At 34.1% G+C, this 22,306-nt stretch overlaps 1 protein-coding gene across 1 annotated transcript; it reads left to right on the top strand.

Annotated features, from left to right (window-relative positions):
• Positions 1–9,009: 9,009 nt before the first annotated feature.
• On the top strand, positions 9,010–21,521 carry LOC150038709 (uncharacterized). Its single transcript, XM_090314220.1, has 3 exons — positions 9,010–9,103; positions 18,558–18,898; positions 21,459–21,521. Exons 1-3 carry the CDS (start codon positions 9,010–9,012, stop codon positions 21,519–21,521), a joined length of 498 nt encoding a protein of 165 aa, XP_090170346.1.
• The last annotated feature ends 785 nt before the right edge of the window (positions 21,522–22,306 follow it).

The following is a 22,306-nucleotide window of genomic DNA, read 5'->3' as shown; positions in this document are numbered from 1 at the left end:
ACCTTTGAAGAACTCTTCTTCAAGTATCCCTCGATCGATTTCCAATGCGTCCAAAGAAGCAGTCAAACGTAACAAACAAAACACGACCTCCACGAACGTCTGAATGCTCCTCGATCCCAATCGAGTCCAACTCAATCCACGAACGGAGTTAGAACACCACCACAAGTGTTACCTTGGTATTCTCGATGTGAGAATCCAGGAGTTGTGGGCTCTGTATGATCTTGGATTGAGGAAGACAGAAGGTATACGAATGAGTAGACGATCAAGTAAGTGGGAGATATGAACACTGTCTATCATATAGATAATGTACTCGATCGTTTAGTAAACGGAAGCCTATCGTATAGACTTTGCTACTCGATCATGTAGCAACGATCAACGAGTAACTATCGTATAGTCAACTCTTAACGATCGTGTATGCTCTCAACGGCTATCGCTTAGTAAAAACTCTTTTTACTTGATAGCCTTTTTCTGTGAGAATTTTTCTAATTGAATCAACTTCTAATTTTGGCAACCATTTTCCTTTTATCTCACGATTACCATAAAACTTTCAATAACCTCCCACTCAATACGGTTATTAGAGAAAAAGAATTAATTATCATATAATTAATATATTATATATAAAAATGACAACCAACTTATCATATTATATTTATAATCTATAGTTTTAATATTTCATCATATGAAACATATAAATCATAGTTCTTTTTCTATTTTATAGTACTTAATATAAATCATATTTATATTAATTCCTCCAATTAATGTATCTAATACATCACACCAATTATATCACGTATAATTGAATTTCCTCTTGTTAATTTGAACACTTCAAACTAACCCAAAATCTGATTCTCAACTTGAACCCATTGAGCTACCAAAGGGATCTCATGACCTGTAGCTTGAAGCTCCAACAGTATGTGAATAACTGACTAAACTTTTTAGTCACGAGATTCATCATTAGTTAACTGTGGTCACTCCACTAAAGACCGACAGCTGCACTCTTCTCACTACGATATATTTTTGTGTTCATATAACCAGTCAATAGTGCAATGACCCTTCACAAATCGCTCATAAGTACAATTAGGCCAATTTACCGTTTTGCCCCTGTAGTTACATCTAACTCTTTAATTACCACTGATTCCTCTAATGAACAATAAGTCATAGTCTTACTATGACTGAGTTCTATCTTCCAAAGAGAGGGTGTGGCCACTATGTTCAAGACCTAGAATCAACCCTTAAGAGAGCAATTTATCTACTTACCCCTGCTTAGGGGAAGGAGTGAATTCCGTCTTGTGTAGCTGAGTTTCCAGCTCCCCAATCGGACAAATCCCCAAAAAGATAGGCTTGTTGAGTTGGCGATCTGGTCACTCTCACCTATACTAATCAAAGAACTGTCCTCATAGGCAGGAGTTCTCAACTCACTCAGGATTAAGGTCATGTCACCTATGGTCATTTTAGTGAAATGTAAGTTTCAATTATCAACGGCGTTATATAAAGAGACTAATCATCCCGTGGTCCGGTCTTATACAAACTCTTTGTATAGGATACCTCCATTTGCATGTCTCCACATGAATGGTCAGGATCAGACCATTTGTAGCACTTTACAACACTTGTAAATATCTACAAAGCGAGTTATATCCATAGTGTCACCAGGATAAGGTATCCCTCACTTATCCTCATATTACATACCATTTATATTATTACTTAAGGCATGATCCACTTGTATGTCTCACATACATGCTTAAGTTACATGAAATAACCATGGATCTTAGTTTATTGGATATGAGTAAATGCAAATAAAATAACATTTATTTTATTAATAAAAATGTTTACAAACTACGAGATCACCAGGAGAATTAAGACACCAATCCCAACACAAAGATGGTGGGATCTTTCATTTTGGCAAGGAGTAGAGAACTTTTGAGAGAAATAAAATTCTCTGAGAGATAGAGAGAGGCAAAAAATGCAGAGAGATAAGATTTTTTTTTCAGAGATCCAAACTTATTTTTTGTTTCTATATAAAACACAGAAACTAACGTAAGGGGAAATAACCCCCTCACACCCATTCCCCATTCCCCTGCATAATTGTAAGGGAGTTATTTTATTTTAAATTAATTAATATATTTACTAAAAAATATATATTAAATAATATTTAATATATAATAAATAATTAAATAAATAATAATTAATTGATCAATAAATTAACTATTAGTTAATCAATAAATATCATATATTTATTTAACCTTGCATTTAAATCATAAAAATGCAAATTTCTCTCTTAACCTATAGTTTTAATATGAATCTTATTCATATCAAGTTTAATATGAATCTAATTCATATTAATTTAATATATTCTTATTCAAATATCATTCTTTCATATTATAGTTTTAATTATGAATCGAATTTATAAATAACTATATACTATGATGTATCACCATATATTATACTTCATATTACTCATATTAATATGAAAATTCTGTTGAGTAATTTAAGCAATTCAAATTCTTCCAAAATTAATTGATCCTTGTTTTAACCCTTAGTGAGCTAGTAGGAGGATCTAATGGACTTACAAAAAGCTTCAATGATTCAAGATTAAATTAATTAAATTTTTTAATCAAATTAATCAACATTCATTAACTGTGGAACACTCAATTAAAGACCCACAACTACATTCTTCACACTGTAGATATATTTATGTGTCCATAGATGTAACCAGTCATCAATCAGTCGATCCTTCACGAATTTCTCGTAATTACAGTTGGGTTAAAATTACCGTTTTACCCCTGTAATTACATCTCCTTAAGTCCCACTGATCCTCTAATGAACAACCTGTTTACGGTCCTACAATAAAGAAATTCCTCTCGGGCTAATGAAAGGGAGGGGCCCCTTGTTTAAGACCTGGAGTCAGCACTTAAGAGGGCAATTCACCTACTTTCTCTGAAAGCAAGAAAGTGCGAACTTCATCTTGTGTAGCTCTGTTCCCAACTCCCTACTTGGAAAAATCCCTAAAATAGTAGGCTTATTGAGTCAGCGACATGGGCCACTCTCACCCATAATAATCAAATGATTGTCTTCATAGACAGAAGTCCGTAACTCACTCAGGATTGAAATCGAGTCACCTATGGTCATCCTATGAAATGTTAGTCTCTTCAATCAACGGTGTTATAAAGAGAGATAAAACATTTCATGGTCCAGTCTTATACAACTCTTTGTATAGGATACCACCACTTACATTTCTTCATGTGAACGATTTGGTTATTGACAAAATGCTTTTCAAATATTCAATATAGAACTCTAAGAGGGGCTTAGTGCCTTTCAGCTACGGAGTTATATTGTCTAAGAAACAGTGTCCTAAGACACCTCAGGAGGTTGAGGAAATGAGACGGATCCCCTATGCTTCGGTTGTGGGTAGTCTGATGTATGCGATGTTATGTATTAGACCTAGACATCTGTTATGCAGTAGGGATAGTCAGTAGATATCAATATAATCCAGGATTAGATCACTGGATCGCCGTTAAAAACTTCCTCAAGTATCTATGGAGAAAACGAGGGACTACATGCTCGTGTATGGTTCTAAGGATTTGATCCTTACGAGATATACAGACTCTGATTTTCAGACTGATAAGGATTCTAGGAAATCCACATCAGGATCAGTGTTTACTCTTAACGGAGAGGCAGTAGTATGGAGAAGCACCAAGCAAGGGTACATTGCTGACTCCACCATGGAGACTGAGTATGTAGCGGCTTGTGAAGCTACTAAGGAAGCTGTTTGGCTCAGAAAATTCTTGACTGATCTGGAAGTTGTTCCAGAATGTTAAAGCTCATCACACTTTATTGTGATAATAGTCGTGCTGTAATTAATTCCCAAGAACTTAAGAGTCACAAGCGTGGGAAACATATAGAGCGAAAGTATCATCTCATCCAAGAGATTGTGCATCGAGGGGACGCGATTGTCACGCAGATAGCTCTGGAGCATAACATTGCTGATTCGTTTACAAAGGCCCTCACGACTAAGATGTTTGAGGGTCACCTGCAAAGTATGGATCTATGGGACAGGCCACGTCTAGACTAGGGCAAGTGGGAGATTTGTACTGGGCGCGTGTTATGCCCTAGTTTATTATTTGTGTACTTTGTATTTTGATTATATTATACACCCCACTAGCTTTTGGTCAAATGGGAGATTTTTGGGGTTAATTCCCTAAATCTCGTAGGGTTCTATAGTTTATAAATGTTATTGAACAAACTCATTGTCTATTTAATAAAATATATGATATTTTATTCCATATTTTAGTTGCATTAACCACAAACCAATAAACTAACATCATAGGTTATCTTGTAGCTTAAACATGTATGTAAAGACATACGGGTGGATCATGTTTAAGTGATAACCTAAATGGTTTGTAGTAGATAGATAAGGCTAGGTACATTATCCTGGTGACACTACGAGTATGACCCACTTTGTAGGTGTTACAATTGTTGTAAAGTGCTACAAATGATCTAATCCTGATCATTCATATATAGACATGTGAGCAGAAATATTCTATACAAAGGAGTTTATATAAGACCGGACTATGAAATGTTTAGTCTCATTATATAACGTCGTTCATAATAGAGACTTACATTTCACCAGGATGACCATAGATAACATGACCTGAATCCTAAGTGAGTTTTGAATTCTTACCTATAAGGGTGGTCCTTTGATTTGTATGGGTGAGAGTGGCCAGATCGCCGACTCAACAAGCCTACCATTTTGGGAATTCGTCTGTTTGGGAAGTTGAGAACACAGCTACACAAGAAAGAATTCACTCCTTCCCCGAGGTCGAGGTAAGTAGATAAATTGTTCCTTTAAGAGCTGATTCTGGGGCTTAAACAATGTAGTGCTACACCCTCTTCTGGCCCAAGAGGAGTTTAGTCATAATTGGACTATGATCTATTGTTTATTAAAGGGATCAGTGGTGTATAAGGAGTTAGATGTAACTATAGGGGCAAAACGATAGTTTTGACCTAGCTGTACTTACGAGCAATTTGTGAAGGGGCATCGTACTATTGATTAGTTATATCAAATGGACACTGAAATATATCTGTAGTGCGAAGAGTGCAGGTATCGGTCTTTATTGGAGTGCCCGACAGTTAACATATGATGAATAATTTAATTAAAGAGTTTGATTAATTATTCATGTATTGTTCGAGCAGTACAAGAATTCTGGGCTTTAATGTCGGTTAACAACCGACATTAAAGATAGTGTTATAGAAGGTCTTTAATGTCGATTTTAAACCGACATTGTATACCCTCTTCATTGTCGGTTTAATACCGACATTAAAGACCTTTTATAACACTATCTTTAATGTCGGTTTTAAACTGACATTGAAGCTCAGAATCCCTGTCCATTTTTTTTAAATTATTGTCTGTTTTTTTTTAATTCTATTGTCGAATCCATTTTTAATGTCGGTCAAAAAGTTAAATACGACATTATAATAATTTATCCACAAACAATAATTGTTTTTATGTATTAAGATCTTAACAAACACAAAAATTTAAATCTAAGTCTTCTCACAAAAGTACGAATAATAGTTAGCTCCCAAAAAGAATAATAAAATTTATACTTACAAAGCAGTAGTTGGCTGCTTACATATAAAAAAAAAATTCCCAAAATAAAATCTTAATTGCTTTTGTATATACAACTTAACTTTCAACAAATACAAAAAATTAACTAAAAATTGAAAGAGCTGGTTGTCTACTTTTGAGTGTCATTACTATCCCAAAAAATCTGCAAAGAAGACATACTTGCTTAAGTATATAAAATCAAAGATAATTTAAAAATAAATGAATCATATTAAAAGAAATTACATGAAGTATGGAAACTATATTTATACAAACTTACCAAAAGGAATGAATACAAAACTTGTTATTCTTTTCTCTATTCTATGGATGAATTTGTTATGCCCTCTATCCAGAACCTTCCTGTACTCGTGCGAGCAATATCATATGAGAGTTTATAAACAAACAAATATAAGTTGCATTAATATAAGCAATTTATAAATAACGAAAGAAATGAACTCAACCCATAAACAACTACCATAGCTGCACAATTGTCATTGTAATGATCCCAAATTTCAATGCTAAACTAAAGAACATTACCATATTTTAACCTACAACTAACTTTATAACTCTTATGTTTTAGAAAAAATTTGGCAACATGACAGCACTATCACAACAATACAGAAAATTTTTACTTTAACACCTGTTCAATGAAATGCACTTCCAACAATATTCAAACAACAATCTTCTCTCAACAGAACTATATTTACATAATAATTCAACTTATTTCTCTTTCCAGGAACTTAGACTACCAGGTTAGAGGTAGGGGTTATCCTAGACTCCATATGCTTAAGAGAGAAAAAGAAGAAGAAGCATTGCAACTAGGTAAGGCCATATAATCTATAAGTTAACCATTCTCATTCATAATTTGGGATGTATTCACTATGAGTTTCAAGGTATTACTGTCATACATTTATAAAGCAATACTATCTTTTGATGAAAAAATAAAAATAGAAACCATATTGAGAGATTAAATTTTTTGCTTCTTCAAGTTCATAAATTCTTCTGAATCAATAATAGAAACAATTACATAGCACTTCTATTTCTCAAAAATTACGAAATGACTCCACAAATCCCTACACTACCCTACGTGAAGAATATCTGAAGAAGCCTCCCCCAAAATTATATATACACATAAAATTATTAAACTAACATCGCAAAATGATAAGTTATAACTTGAAATAAACATACTCATGTACTAAACTAGAACAAAAATATTGAAGTAAAAAAACCCAAATACTCATTTTGCCTCTTTCTTCTTCCACTTGTTCAAATTGTTTACTATAGAAACATACCCATTTTGCCTCTTTCTTAATGTCTTTTCTCTACAATTAAACAATATAGAAACTAAAAAATAAAAAAAATCCACAGGCAAGTATTAGGGATAGAAAACAAGAACAAAGAGACATTCAAGCAGAAAAACACCTTTAAGAACTGTTCTCTAGCCAACTACACTAGTCCAACGCCCTCTAGACCCAATTGATACTACAAATGAATGCTATTTTCCTACAGTAGAATTAACTAATAGGCAAAACATCAAAAAACATGTCATATCACAAGTACACACTCTTAATGAAGAGACATTCAAGTAGAAAAGCAAATGGTCCTCTCAACACTAAATATCCAATAAAATGAATATAAACTATTTTGCTGACAGCATAATGGATAACCAAATTACCTTCTTTTGAAATCAATAGATTATGAAGGTGAGGGAGATGATATAATGGATAACCAAACTACCTTATTTTGAATTCCAAGACCAACCTACAAGAAGTGTTTCAATATACATCATATTATGGCAGAGGATGGCAGAGGAAGAGATTGAGAGAACACAAATGTGAGGCAACTTCAATCAATATGAACTAAACTTAAACTTGTAGGAGTATAACTAAGGAAGTAGGAGTTTTCTTGAAACAGACACAATTCTCTTAAATTCTTATAATGCCAAAGAATTCTCCCTCTCAACAAACAAACAAACAAAATAGAGGCTTACAATGTCAAGAATTTTGATTATTCTCATTCCCCTATAAAACTCTTCCAGTACATATATTCAAGAACCTACAAGAACAATAGATGAAATATGGAGTGCTTTCTTGGACATGAAGGAAAAATGGATAGAAAAACTATTATTATAGAAATGTCTGGAAAACAATATTTACATCCTCAGGGTTGCTAAAGAACATTTGACAAGAACAAGACTTAAGACAATACATCCCAGCGGCGAAACAATCACAATACTTGTAAATGAACAAGTAGTATAAGCAAAAATAGTTAAAAACAAGAAAGGGAACAATAAAAGATTCTTTAACTTTGCATTAGTGACTAGAGCTTTGAGCTTAGCACCATCTAAAAACTAGATACAACATGCAGTATAGAATTTTGAACAAAACATTATATAAAACCACAATCAAATAGTTCATTTGCACTAAATAAATAAATCAAAAGAAAACTTTTTTTTTTAATAGAGGAGCTGCAATTGTCCAAGGCTTTTTTTAGATTCATTAAACAGTGCAAAAAAGACATCTGGTAAAGTCAGTTGCTTACAATGAAGGTGTAGGTGAGGGTTATTTTTTGCAATACTTCCAATTTCAAAGTCAATACCAAAAGGGAGGAATTATTTCTTTCCTTGATTCTTGTGGGAATTAGAATGAAATGGTTTCCAATTTCTATGGTCTCCAACTATAGGCGTTCATAATACCTATGCACACAAAGCTACATTAAACACATACAAGACAAGGTATATTCAGCCAAAAATCTATAGAAAAAGAGATCAACACTTGTAGTAGTTGGAGCTCTGAGGTGCTGAATGATACCTGGTGTTTTCTTCCAGTGAAAGGACACAACTCCAATCAAGTGTATCCAAACACAATATTTAGGGGTCATGACCCAATTTCCAGCCTTAATAAAGAATCTAAAAAGTTTATAAAATCTTAAGAACTTGTCAAAACACTTGAAGCAATCTTTAATACTGTAGAATAGTCTGCTTCCAAACTCAAAAATCTTCCAAACCTCAAATCTATAATCCATACATTATAGGTAGTTCAAGATTAGGCCAAAATCTTAGTAGGTATTCAAGAGAAAACAAGAAAGTCAAAGAGAAACTCACTAAACTCTCACCCACAATAGAATCGGTGGAAACTAAAAGAACGGTGCAACCACAGATCCACAAATTTGTGTGGTAGTGAGGGAGATTTAAAAGAGAGAGAAAAAAAAGCTGAAAGAATGAGAGAAAAACAAAAACCTATTGTTCGAGGTAGGCGATGATTGACCATCCAAAACGTTCAAAGGTGCGGATGGGAGGCATATGAGCAGCGAAGGTGAGCAAAGATGTTCTATATGAACACAGGCGTGGGTGAGGGAACTCATAAGGGAGAGAGGAAAACACCCACTAAAATCTACTACAATCGACAACAATGACAAACGAAGACCTGCAGATGATCGATGAAGGTGGTGGCATAGATATGGCCGACGGCGCTTGTGCAATTGATGGAGATGAAAACGGCGAGGGTCGAAGGTGAGAGAACTCGCGAGGGAGAAGGGAGTCATATGGCTAGAGTTTAAGTTTTCTCTTTCTTTTCGTTTTCCTATATATAACCAAACCCTAAAATTTGAGAGGGTAGCAAAAAATTGAAGGAAGGAAACAAAAAGTGAAAATTGACGGGGAAATAATAAATAGAAAGCTACAATGTCGGTTTTAAACCGACATTGTAGCCCCATATTTAATGTCGGTTTAAAACCGACATTAAAGATCCGCTTTTTTATTTTTTAAGAAACCGACATTGTACATTCGCTTTAGTTTTTTCCAACCGACATTAAAGCCTAGAATTCTTGTAGTGTAGCTTCAAGCTATAGGTCCATGAAATCCCCTTGGTAGCTCAATAGGATTAAATGAGAATCAATTTTTGGACTAATTTGAATTGTTCAAATTAATTGTGGGATTTATTTATATATGATATAATTAAGTTATTTTAATTATATGTGATATAATTATTATAATGTATTTGATACATTATAGCTTTAGTGAGAGGAAATAAATATTTGAATATGATTCGAATATTAATTATATGAATTAGATTCATAATTGTTAAATTTAGGGTGAATGTGATTTATATTAAATGTCATAGGAAAGAGAAAAGAATCTATAGGATATATTGTATATGATACAATATTAAAACTATAGATTATATGTTATATTTGATATAACATATAATTTAATATATAAATTTAGGGTGAATGTGATTTATATTAAATGTCATAGGAAAGAGAAAAGAATCTATAGGATATATTGTATATGATACAATATTAAAACTATAGATTATATGTTATATTTGATATAACATATAATTTAATATATATATTATATGATAAGTTCGTTATCATATTTATATATATATATATATATATATATTATTTATTTATTTTTAATCTAAATGAGGGAGGAAGTTACAACTTCTTCCCCCTCTTTTCTCTCTACCCACGTAAGTGGGTGGTTGCCGTATTTTGGTTTTTGAAAGAAAAAAGAGAATCTCCTTTTTCGTTAGGGAGAGTGTGTGAAAGACAGAAAGTGTTCTCTGAGTTTTTGGGTTGTTGGTGAACATGAAGGAATGATATATCATGCAACGGAAGAATACAGAATCAATAAACACTTAAACTACATTTAATTTGAGTTTTAAGCATGTTGTTCATATGATATTCATAAAGGGTTTGAAACACATATTACTTTTGAAGATTCCTCCACGAAATCAGCTGAAAAACACCAAGATAGAGCTTGAATCACTGAGAAGACTACCACCGAGATCTTCTCTATTATGCTCAAGCTGGAATGTGTGGTGGAAACACTTAAACAAGTTGAATTGATGATGAACGAGAGTAAGGTTTTCAGGTTTTTCTGCATTCTCTCTAATCTTCATGCATGAGGCATCAATATATAGGTAAAAGCCATGCAAATGTATAGGGTTACATGTTAGGCAACTCCAGCTTGAAGATCATCACCAAGAACGATTGGAATTTGATGATATTCTATAAAATATGTTAGTCAGTTTTTCCTAAAATTGGAAAAACCCATTAATTTAAAATGATTTCAATAAATCAAATCATTTTATTTAAATTAATTTTATAAAATTAATTCAAAATAGTTAATTTAAATACAACTAATTTTAATTGATTTTTTAATAATATTAATTTAATATCTAAATATTAAATTAATAAAATATTAATATCACCAATGAATCAATTTTATATTTAAATCATAATTTAAATATTAATTGATTTTCAAATTTCGTTTAATTTCAATTAAATTTAATTTTTATAATTGTATCATATACAATCAATCGAAAACCCTAAAAAAATGAATTTGAACATTTCAAATTTGTAACGCGAATTTCATACATCAATACTCAATTTGTTACTCCAATTTAATGAGCTAGTAGAGGGACCTAATGGACCTAGAGATCATGAGCACCAACGATCTGTAATTAATTCGTTAAAACTCTTCAACCAAATTAATTATTATTCGTTAACTATCAAGACACACCACTATAGCTCGATTGTTGCACTCTCCTCACTGTAGATATATTTTTGTCCATATAAACAATAATCTGTAAGTCGATCCTTCACAGGTCGTTCGTAATATTGGGTTTTATGTCCTAAAACTCGCAGTTTGTAAAAAGATAAACATTTTCTATAGTCAATAAATAGTCTAAATCCAATAATCTAAGACCCATGACTATTACATGAGTACTTGAACTTTATATGGAGACATAAAAATAGATCAGGTTCGAGTAAATAGTCAAAATAATCTATAGTATATGAATAAGGTTGGGTGCCTTATTCTGGTAACACTATGGGATGCGACCTACTCTGTAGTTGTTACAAAGAGTTGTAAAGTATTATAAACGAAGTGATCCTAATTCGTACATGTTATGACATGAGGAGTGGGGGCGTCCTATGCAATGAGTTTGCATAAGATCAAACAAAGAAATAAGTCACTCTTTCTTTATAACGTTGTTTACTGTATAAGACTGACTATTTCACTTAGATGACCTAGGTAACTCGATCTTAATCCTGAGCTAACTATGAACTCCTATTTATTCGAGATTATCCATAGATTTTCAAAGGTGAGGGTTGGCTCAACAGCGTCGGCTCAATAAGCCTCCCATTTTAGGGGTAAGACCAAATAGATAGCTAGGGACATAGGGTGCAAGATGAAATTCACACCTACCCGATTTAGGGATAGGAGTACGGTTGTTCTCTCAAGTACTGAATCTAGGTCTTGAACAAGGGGCCCCACCCTCTCATTGGGCTGAGAGAGTTTTGGTTTAGTGACTGGATCACGAATTAGTTGTTCATTAGAGAATCAGTAGGAACTTAAGGAAGAAGACATAATCTTGGTGGTAAAACTGACATTTGACCTAGTCGTTATTACGAACAACCAGTGAATGGTCAACTTACTAATTATGGTTAATTCATGTGGACATAATATATCTATAGTGAGGGGAGTGAAACTATAGGCTTTAATGGAGTGATCCATTAGTTAACAAATGGGGGTTAATTCGGTGTAATGAGTTTAGCCAATTAATCTCGGATCGTTGGAGCCCATGATCTGTAGGTCCGCGAGGTCCCCTTACTAGCTCGTAAATTGATTAGTTTTAGAGTAGCATGATAAGTTAATTTGAAATGTTCAAACTAGAATTAAAGAAATTAGTAATTATATGAGATATCCTTACACGTATAATTTTAAGAATTAAATGGAATTGGATAATTAATATTTAAATATGATTTAAATATATGAAGGTGGATTTGTATAAAATTAATTAATATTTGATATTAAATTAATTAGAATTATTTAAATTGTTTAAATAATTATTTATTAATTTTATTTCGAAAAATAATTTATGAAATTAATTTTATAAAATTAATAATATTTTTTATTTTTTAAATTAAATTGATTTTTGTAATCAAATTTGAAAATTGAAAAAAGTTAGAAAAACACAAAAATGGAATTTTGATTTTTTCCACTACATTTTCAAGTAGCTCACACAAAAACCCACTCCATTTAGCTTCAATAATTCCAAGCATGAGTTGCATCTCATGCAGCCATCTTCTTTGCATGATTGTCTATAATATATTAAGAAGATTGGAGTGGAATTGAAGCATGTAATCGATAGAATTTTTGCTGAAAAATTCGTGTTGAAGAAAGTGTTCTTCAAGTGGGTTGCTACTGTGTGTTTTTCTTCAAGTTGCCTTCATTCAAGCTTATTTTGAGTCCTACAACTCAATCTAAAGTTCCAAGAGAATAGTAGGGAAGAACTTGAGGTGGCCTACAACAAGATTTAGGGATGTTTGCAACTGAGAATCGAGATTTGAAGAAGTTCTTCAAAGGTATGGCTTGAAACCCATTTATTTTAATATGAGCATGCTTTAGTTTCTGCCAAAATTAATGAAATAGAGTACTTATTGATCCTTGTTACTTCCGCTACTTGCTAATACATTCCTACACATAATTATAGTTGGGTCAAAATTACCATTTTACCCCTATAAATACATCTCGTTCTGTAAGTTCCCACTGATCTTCTAATGAATAATTCGATTCATAATACTACTTAAGAATCATTTCTTTTCTCTATCATGAGAAGGTGGGGCCCCGATTGTTCAAGACCTTGAATCAGTACTTAAGAGAATAACCTATCTGCTAACCCTAAAATGGGTAGGAGTGAATTTCATCTTGCAGGGCTATGTCCCTAGCTATTCATCCGGTCTTATCCCCAAAAAGGAAGGCTTATTGAGTAGTGTTGTTGGACTACGCTCACCCATGCAGATCAAAGGATAATCCCAAATAAATAGAAGTTCATAGCTGGCTCAGGATTAAGATCGAGTTATCCTAGTTACTTAAAAATTAAATAGTCAGTTTTAACAGTAAACGATCGTTATAAAGAAAAGTGACTATTTCATGTTCCAGTCTATATGCAAACTCATTGCATATGACGCCCCCACTCACATGTCTCTACATGAATGATCGGTGGATCACATCATTTGTATTACCTATACAAAATGGGCCGCATCCAATAGTGTTACCAGGATGAGATACCCAATTTCATCCATATACTTATAGACCATTTAGGCTATATACTATTAACTTGATCATGTTTATGTCACCACATAAAGTTAAAGTATTCATACTATAGCCAATGATATGTTTATTGGATTTTCATAATAGAATGCAAAATCAACAACTTTATTGAATAAGATACTCAATAATATTTTATTGAATAATAGAATGTTTAACACAAAATTTACGAACTGCGAGTTCTAGGACATTCCCAACAAAACAACCTCCACTCATCCTCCTCTCTACTCAAATCAAAATTCCCTCATTCCAAAATAGTCAGAGCCCACCACACTTGGGTTCTCTGCCTGAAAATACCGAGGAAACCATTGTGGTAGTGTTCATATATTGATCGAGGGATACTTGAAGAAGTCTTCAAATGTAAGGGTTTCTTAAACCCTAAGTTTTCTTTTAACTTAATATGCGGTAATTTATGTAAATGCATATCTTATTCTTTCTTTTCTGTAAATATTAAATTCTATGAGAAATGGAAATTGGGACGATCCGCTTCTGCTCAAGGTTCCCTTCAATTTGGGATCCTTCAATTGGTATCAGAGCCAAGTTCGTTGGTTTACTGATCCCAAATTCCCTTTCTTATTGAATCAATTTTACAGTAATGGTGGGTTTTAATATTATGCATTATGTTCATAATTCATGCGATGAATGTTCAGTGATGAATGTGGTTTCTTTTTTATGGATTTTTTGAGATAGGATACTTACTTTTAAGGCTTTATTCGTTTACAAATTTGGTTTGTAAAGGCCCCTGTTTTGGGCATAATTATGTTATAGAGTCTATATTCATTGTTTTGAGTCGTTTGTATTGTTCCCGGTGAACTTCAAAGAAGAAATTCTAAACTGTGCTTCGATGAGGAAGAAAGCAGTTCTACAAGATCGTGTAACTTTTTGCTACACAAAAGCAGTTCTACAAGATCGTGTAACTTTTGCTTCAAGATCGTGCAGCAAGTTTCTGCAGCATTTACAACAAGTTTGTTACACGATCACTACAAAGAGTTCGTTGAAGGGTGGTTCGATTCGAACGGTTCAAGGCCTGGTTCACTCGTTTCAAACCGGATGACTCTTACTCTTGTAATCATTAGCCTTTAAGTTTCTTTTAGGTGTCCTATCCCAGTACATTAGCTGTTAGATTTAAATATACATATGATGTATGTTTTTCCTTATATGTCATATTGTATTTCATATAGTTGTAAAACCCACCATAGGTTATGCATTTATATTCATGCATCATTTTATATTATAAGTGTTATAATATATGTATATGCATGATTTAAATTATATAGCATGCTCCTGCATCATATAGTATAAATGTTATAGTTGCATGCATTTATCGCATATCCATGCATCATTTATATTATAACTGTTAGAATATATGGTTGAATGAATGTATGGAAGTATGCTATAGTATGATTCATTACCTTATTATATAATTGTTATATATGTTATTTATGAATGGAGATTGCATGAAGCATGACACTACCTTAGGTTAATTTATAAATGTTATGATTAGCTAAAGTATGTCAAGCATGCAATGAATGTTTTAAACTTTTTCATTTATTTATAATCGTTATAACTAAATAAAATTAGAATTAAAATCAATAATTAAGATTTGCATACAAATCTTAGGTTATAATCATTTTTAAAATTGTTTTAAAACATGAATGAGACAGACCTAAGATCATATTTCTAATGAGATTATAAATCTTAGTTTAATCTTTTAATCGGTTTAATAGGACTAAATTGATTCTTATTAAAAGATTAAATATGTAATAAACATATCTATAAGGTGTTGAGATTGGTGTCCTAGTTCTCCCGGAGTCTTTTAGTTTGTTATATATACACATTGTTATGAGTAAAATAACAGTTATTTTGTTTGGCATTTACTCATATTCAATAAACAAAGCTCCATTGTTATTGTATGTAAACTTAAGCATGTATATGAGATATACAAGGGGATTATGCCTTAAGTGATAACCTAAATAGGTCTGTAGTATAAGGATTAATGAGGGATTCTTGATCCTGGTGACACTACGGATACGGCTCACTTTGTAGAGGTTTGCAAGTGTTGTAAACTACTATAGATGGTAGATCCTAACCATTCATGTGGAGACATGTGAGCGGGGGTGTCCTATACAAAGAGTTTGTATAAGACCGGACCACGAGATTATTTTTCACTGTATATAACACCGTTGATACTGGAGATTTACATCTCACCTAAACGACCATATGTGACATGACCTCAATCTTGAGTGTTTTGGGAATTTCTGCCTTTGAGGGCGGTCCTTTGATTAGTATGGGTGAGAGTGGCCAGATTGCCAACTCAACATGCCTACTTTTTTTAGGACTTGTCTGATTTGGGAGCTAGGAACTCAGATACACAAGATGAAATTCACTCCTTCCCCAAAGCAGGGGTAAGCAGATAGATTGCTCCCTTAAGGGCTGATTTTGGGGCTTAAACATAGTGGCCACAATTTCCTTTTGGAAGAGAGGACTCAGTCATAGTAGGACTATGACCTATGATCATTAGAGGGATCAGTGGTACTTAAGGGGTTAGATGTAACTACAGGGGCATAACAGTTATTGGCCCAGCTGTTCTTACGAGTGATCTGTGAAGGGTTATCGCACTATTGATTGGTTGATATGGACACATAATATATCTATAGTAAGGAAAGTTCAACTATTGGTCTTTAGTGGAGTGCCTAGCAATTAATGGATGGTGGATCTCGTGACTAAAGAGTTTAGTCAGTTATTCACGTACCATTGGAGCTTCGAGCTACAGGTCCATAAGGTCCCCTTAGTAGCTCAATGGATTCAAGTTGAGGATCAGTTCTTGGTGTTGATTTGAAATGTTCAAATTAATAAGAGGTAATTCGATTATATATGATATGATCGGTATGATGTATGATATACATCAAGTGGAGCATTAATGTAAATGAGATTTACGTTAAGGACCATGGTTATCATATGTTTTTATAATAATATTAATTATTGGATAATTATCTCTTTTTCTCTAATAACCAATTGAGTGGGAGGTTATTGGTGGTTTTATGGTAACCGTGAGATAAAAGGAAAAATGTTTTCCTAAATTACGTAATGTAAGATTTGCAAAAGTTGTGAATTGAGATTTCGATTCTCGAAAATTACTCACGGAAAGTCTGTCAAGTAAATTAGATTTGCTAAATGATAGCTTGGAGAGACTAAACGATCGTGGTGTGTTTCTATACGATAGACACTCAGCAAGTCGATTAGCTAAACGATCATGCAGCTTTTGCTAAATGATTGCATAACTTTTGTTAAAAAGATTGGGCAACGTCTATATGATCGACCTTGTCATCTCCCACTTGCTCAATCGTTTACACGATCGTTCTTCCTCTGGTCTCTGCCTCTAACCAAGTCCACACAGAACTCACACTTCTGGATTCTCACACCGAGAATACCAAGGTAGCCATTGTGGTGGTGTCATACTCAACTCGACACTAGTCGAGGTTATTTGGAGTCCGTTCGTGGTGTTCGTGTGGAGTTCGCTATGTTCGTGATCTTGGAGGTCGCAGTGTTCAAGTTCTTTGTTGATCATGTTGTGTTGCGGTCGTGGTGGACGAGTGTTCATGTGTTGTCGTCTTGCTATGAACGAGCGTTCGTGATCAAAGGTGTTGAAGATGAGTCTTCAAAGGTATGTGTAATTCTTCCCTTGATCTTTAGAAAAGCATGCTGTAATTTTGCTTTATGCATGACCATATGTTTCTGTTTCTTAATTGTAATTATTAATGTTCAAATATGATTGAAATTTGGAACGATCTTCCACTACTCATGGAAATCCTCATGTCTGATTTCCTTCATAAGGGACCTTTCGTCTGAGGTGGGTTCTAGCTAGGCTGGGGTACTTAAGTTGACGAAAACGTTGCACCCCTACCTAGGAACCTACCTTGAAAGGTGAATTAGATAGATTTTACATGCATGCAAGTTTGGTCAAAGTCTATTAAAGAGTTTAATGAAACTTCAATCAAAATTGTTTAATCATCAAAGACAAGTGTTGTTTTTTAGCAAATTAAACGTTCACTTAGATAAAAATCAGTAGCCGAATATTTTTTCTAAGTTAATTAACACCAGGTAAAACACTCAGTGGGAGGAAAATGGGTATATGATACTTCATTTTATCCTCTACACATTTCTCCCTATAAATTCACATCGTGAAATCTACTCTCCGCCTCAAGGCACCATGGGTGTCCTCTTACGGGTGGCATTTGGGTAGGTCAATAACAAGGTGAATAGAGAGAGTATTTATAGTAAATGGGAGCGGGACATGTGACAACACATCCCTCGGCCTCTCTCATTAGGTTAAATAAAGTTTCATGCATCACCTCGTGGCATCGTGGGTTTCCTCCTAAGGGATGGCAGTGTTCCATGACGCTTTATTCAATCTCTAGAAATGAATAGGGTTACTTTAGTTTTATGTCCCAATCATTTTTTCTCTAGAACTTAAAATAAGGAGTTACACTTGATGTAGTTTCTGTATAATGGTTGAGAATGTCTCATTTCAGTGAAGAGTCACTTGATCACCCTACGGTGACTTTTGTCTTGCCTCATTGAAACATCATTGTAAAATAGATGTAACTTAGGGTACACTAGGCTATTTTGCTAAAAATTTGATTGGTTATCTTAAATAGTTTAATGCAAGTAGACTAAATGTAAATAGTTTGTTCATTTTCAGTAATTACTTTATAATGGCTACCGCTACTTTAAACTTACTCGTCGTGGATAAATTAACAAGAGAGAATTACACTTATTAGAAAAACACAATCAACACAATATTGATTATCGATGATCTTTGTTTTATCCTCATAGAGGATTGTCCTCCCATTCCGGCTCCTAATGCCCCTCGAAACATTCAGGAAGCTTACAAGCGTTGGACATGGGAAAATGATAAGGCCCGAGCATATATCTTGAAAAGTCTTAACGAAGTCTTGGCCAAGAAGCATGAGCTCATGCTCACGGCTCGTGAGACCATGGAGTCCATGAGGGGAATGTTCGAACAACCGTCCGCACAGCTCAGGCATGACGCTCTGAAATACATATTCAATGCTCGTATGCAAGAAAGTGCATTTGTTCGAGAACATGTTCTCAACATGATAGTCAGTTTCAACGTGGCAGAAACGAATGTGTCAAGCATCGATGAAACCAGTCAGGTTAGCTTTATTTTGGAATATTTACCTGAAAGTTTCCTACATTTCGGTAGCAATGCTGTTTTGAACAGGATTGACTACAACCTGACCACTCTACTCAATGAGCTACATACCTTCCAATCCTTGATGAAAAGCAAGGAACAGAAGGGTAAAGTAAATGTTGCTTCATCTTCTAAAAAGTTTCACAGAGGTTTTACCTCTAGGACTAAGTCTGTACCTTCTTCCTCTGGCACTAAAAAGTGGAAAAAGAAGGGTGGAAAGGGTAAAGTTAACCCTGTAGTTGTCGCTCAAAGGGGAAGAAAACAAATCAAGGCTACAAAGGGAATTTGATTCCATTACAACTAAGATGGGCATTGGAAGAGGAACTACCCCAAATACTTGGCAGAAATGAAGAAGGGCAAGCAAGGTAAATATGATTTACTTGTATTGGAAACCTGCTTAGTGGAGAATGATGGTTCTACCTGGATTATAGACTCTGAGGCCACTAACCATGTTTGTTCTTCATTTCAATGAATTAGTTATTGGCAGCAACTAGATGTTGGTGAGATGACGATGCTGAAGGAACTCTTATACAAGTGTACCTCTGAGCGGAAGCGAGATCATTCCAAATTCATTGTGACAGAATTACCGCATTCATAATCTAACAAACAAGATATGTAATATACAACAAATTATCGGCATAATTTGACAACTAAATAACAAAATAATGAAATACGTACCAGTTGAAGAACTCTTCTTCACCAAAATCTCGCTCTCATACAGGAATTGTTCCTCCCACTCTCGTTGAGAAAGTCCAAGCAAATCGTCCATCGAAAACCCGATCGTCTACCCACGAACGGCCTCCACACGAACACAGCAACGGGGAGGACACCACCACTTAGAACCCTCGGTGTTCTCGATATGAGAATCCAGGATGTGTGGGCTCTATTGGATTTGGCAGAGGGAAGGAGGAAATGATTGTATACCACGACCAAGCAAGTGGAAAAGGTTGATGTCTATCGTATAGACAATGCTTGATCATTTAGAAAGCGGTACACGATCGTTTAATAAATAGGTTGCGATCGTATAGACGATCGTTTAGTAAACGCTCTGGCGCGCGATTATTTAGGAAAAAACTAGATGCTCTTTATCAAATCCTATGCAATCGTTTAGTAAGCCGCGCACGTGTATACGATCGTGTAGAAATGTTGAGCTATCGTGTAGGCCCTTAGTTTGCTATACGATAGACAATATACACTACAACGTGAGTGAATGACCAATCTTTTGCAAAATAAAAACGATTTTCATTTTATTCTTCAGTTATGAAAACTGAATTCAACCTCCACTATCACACGGTTACGGAGAAAATGCTGACATAATTATCTCATAATTGTCCAAAAATAAATAATAAATATAATCATATTATATTCATTACCTTATGGTTTAATATCACATCAAATGCAACATATGAACCATAGTCTTTTCTCCTCCACTAGATATAAATCATATTTATATCATTTTCCTCCAAATAATGTATCTCATACATAATGTCAATCATATCATATATAATTAACGAGTTCAATCATATCATATATAATCGAACTTCCTCTTGTCAATTTGAACATTTCAAACTGACACAAAAACTGATTCTCAACTTGAATTCATTGAGCTACCAAAAGGACATTATAGACCTATGGCCCGAAACTCTAACAGTGCGTGAATAGCTGACTAAACTCTTTAGCCACAAGATCCACCATTCGTTAACTGCCAGACATTCTACTAAAGACCGACAACTGCACTTTTCTCACCACAGATATATTTTTGTATCCATCAGATATAACCAATCAATAGTACGATAACCCTTCATAGATGCTCGTAAGTACAACTAGACCAATTTACCGTTTTGCCCCTGTAATTACATCTAATTCCTTAAGTACCACTAATCTCTCTAATGAACAATACAACATAGTCTTACTATGTGTGGATACCTCTCGGGCCAGGAGAAGGTGTGTGGCACCACATCGTTCAAGCCCCTAGAATCAGCCCTTAAGGGAGCAATCTATCTACTTACCCTTGCTTCGAGGAAGGACTGAAATCCATCTTGTGTAGCTAATATCCCAGCTCCCAAATCAAACGAATCCCCAAAGTGGTAGGTTTAAGTCGGCAATCTGGCCACTCATACCCATGCAAATTAAAGGATCGCTTGTAAGAGTGTATCAACATACAGCTAAAGTAACAAGGATCAATAAGCATTCAAATTCATTAATTTTGACAGAAACTAAAGCATGTTCATTCTAATAAAAGAGGGTTTGTAGTCATACCTTTGTACAACTCTTCAAGATCTTGATCAACGGCAGTTTTCTTCTCCAAAATGCACCATGAACCACCTCAAGATATTTTCCACTATCCTCTTGGAGCTTTAGAACGAGTTGTGGGACCCAAGAACAGCTTGAAGCAACGGAAAGAAAGGAGATGCTCACTGCACCACACTGTTTGAAAAATCTTTCTTCAACCTGAAATTTTCTCTAAAATTTCTATTGAATGCATGCCTCAAATTCACTTCAATCTTCTTTATTTATTGCAGGTGAAAATTCAAAGAAGAACACTGCAGGAGTTACAGTTCATGCTTGGAGTAAATGTGAAGTAGGCAAGTGATATTTGTGTAAGTTAGTAGAAGATGGGTAATGGAAAAATTTGTTTTTTCATTTTGTGCATGTTTTTAACTTTTCAATTTTTTGAAAAATCAAATAAGATTACAAAATCAATTTCGTTTTTAAAATTGAAAATATTATTAATTTTCTAATAAAATTAATAATTATTTAAATAATTCTGATTAATTTAATATCAAATATTAAATTAATATTTTTTTATACACAAATCTATCTTCATATATTTAAATCATATTTAAATATATATTCTCCTATTCCGTTTAATTATAATTTGAACGTTTCAAATTAATTTATCAAGCTACTATAAAGCTTATCCATTTACGAGCTAGTAGGGGGACTTCGCGGACCTACAGATCATAGGCTTTAATGATCCGAGATTAATCGGCTAAACTCATTAGACCAAATTAACCCCCATTCATTAACTAATGGGTCACTCCACTATAGCTCATAGTTGAACTCCCCTCACTGTAGATATATTATATCCACTTGAAATAACCATAATCAGTAAGTTGATCCTTCACAGGTTGTTCGTAATCACAGCTGGGTCAAGATAGCCATTTTACCCCTGTGAATACATCTTGTTCCTTAAGTTCCCACTGGTCCTCTAATGAACAATTTTGATTCATAATTCCTTTGAATCAAGTCCTTTCTCTATCATGAAAAGGCGGGGCCTCGATTGTTCAAGACCTGAAATCAGTACTTACGAGAACAACCTATCTGCTAACCCTAAATCGGGTAGGAGTGAATTCCATCTTGCAGGGCA

This window comes from Benincasa hispida, chromosome 1, assembly GCF_027475165.1.
Source record: "Benincasa hispida cultivar pf3 chromosome 1, pf3_genome.v1.1, whole genome shotgun sequence".
Classification (NCBI taxonomy): Eukaryota; Viridiplantae; Streptophyta; class Magnoliopsida; order Cucurbitales; family Cucurbitaceae; genus Benincasa; species Benincasa hispida.
The sequence above is the reverse complement of the archived record's forward strand: the minus strand, read 5'-3'. Positions and strand labels throughout refer to the sequence as shown.

Excerpts from the sequence above, each read along its gene's own strand:
- LOC150038709 (XM_090314220.1), top strand. The coding sequence starts at position 9,010 with ATGACAAACGAAGACCTGCAGATGATCGATGAAGGTGGTGGCATAGAT. Across the intron at positions 9,104-18,557 it reads TGGAGATGAAAACGGCGAGG|AGGATTGTCCTCCCATTCCG; the intron begins GTCGAAGGTGAG and ends TTATCCTCATAG. Across the intron at positions 18,899-21,458 it reads GCATCGATGAAACCAGTCAG|GTGAAAATTCAAAGAAGAAC; the intron begins GTTAGCTTTATT and ends TATTTATTGCAG.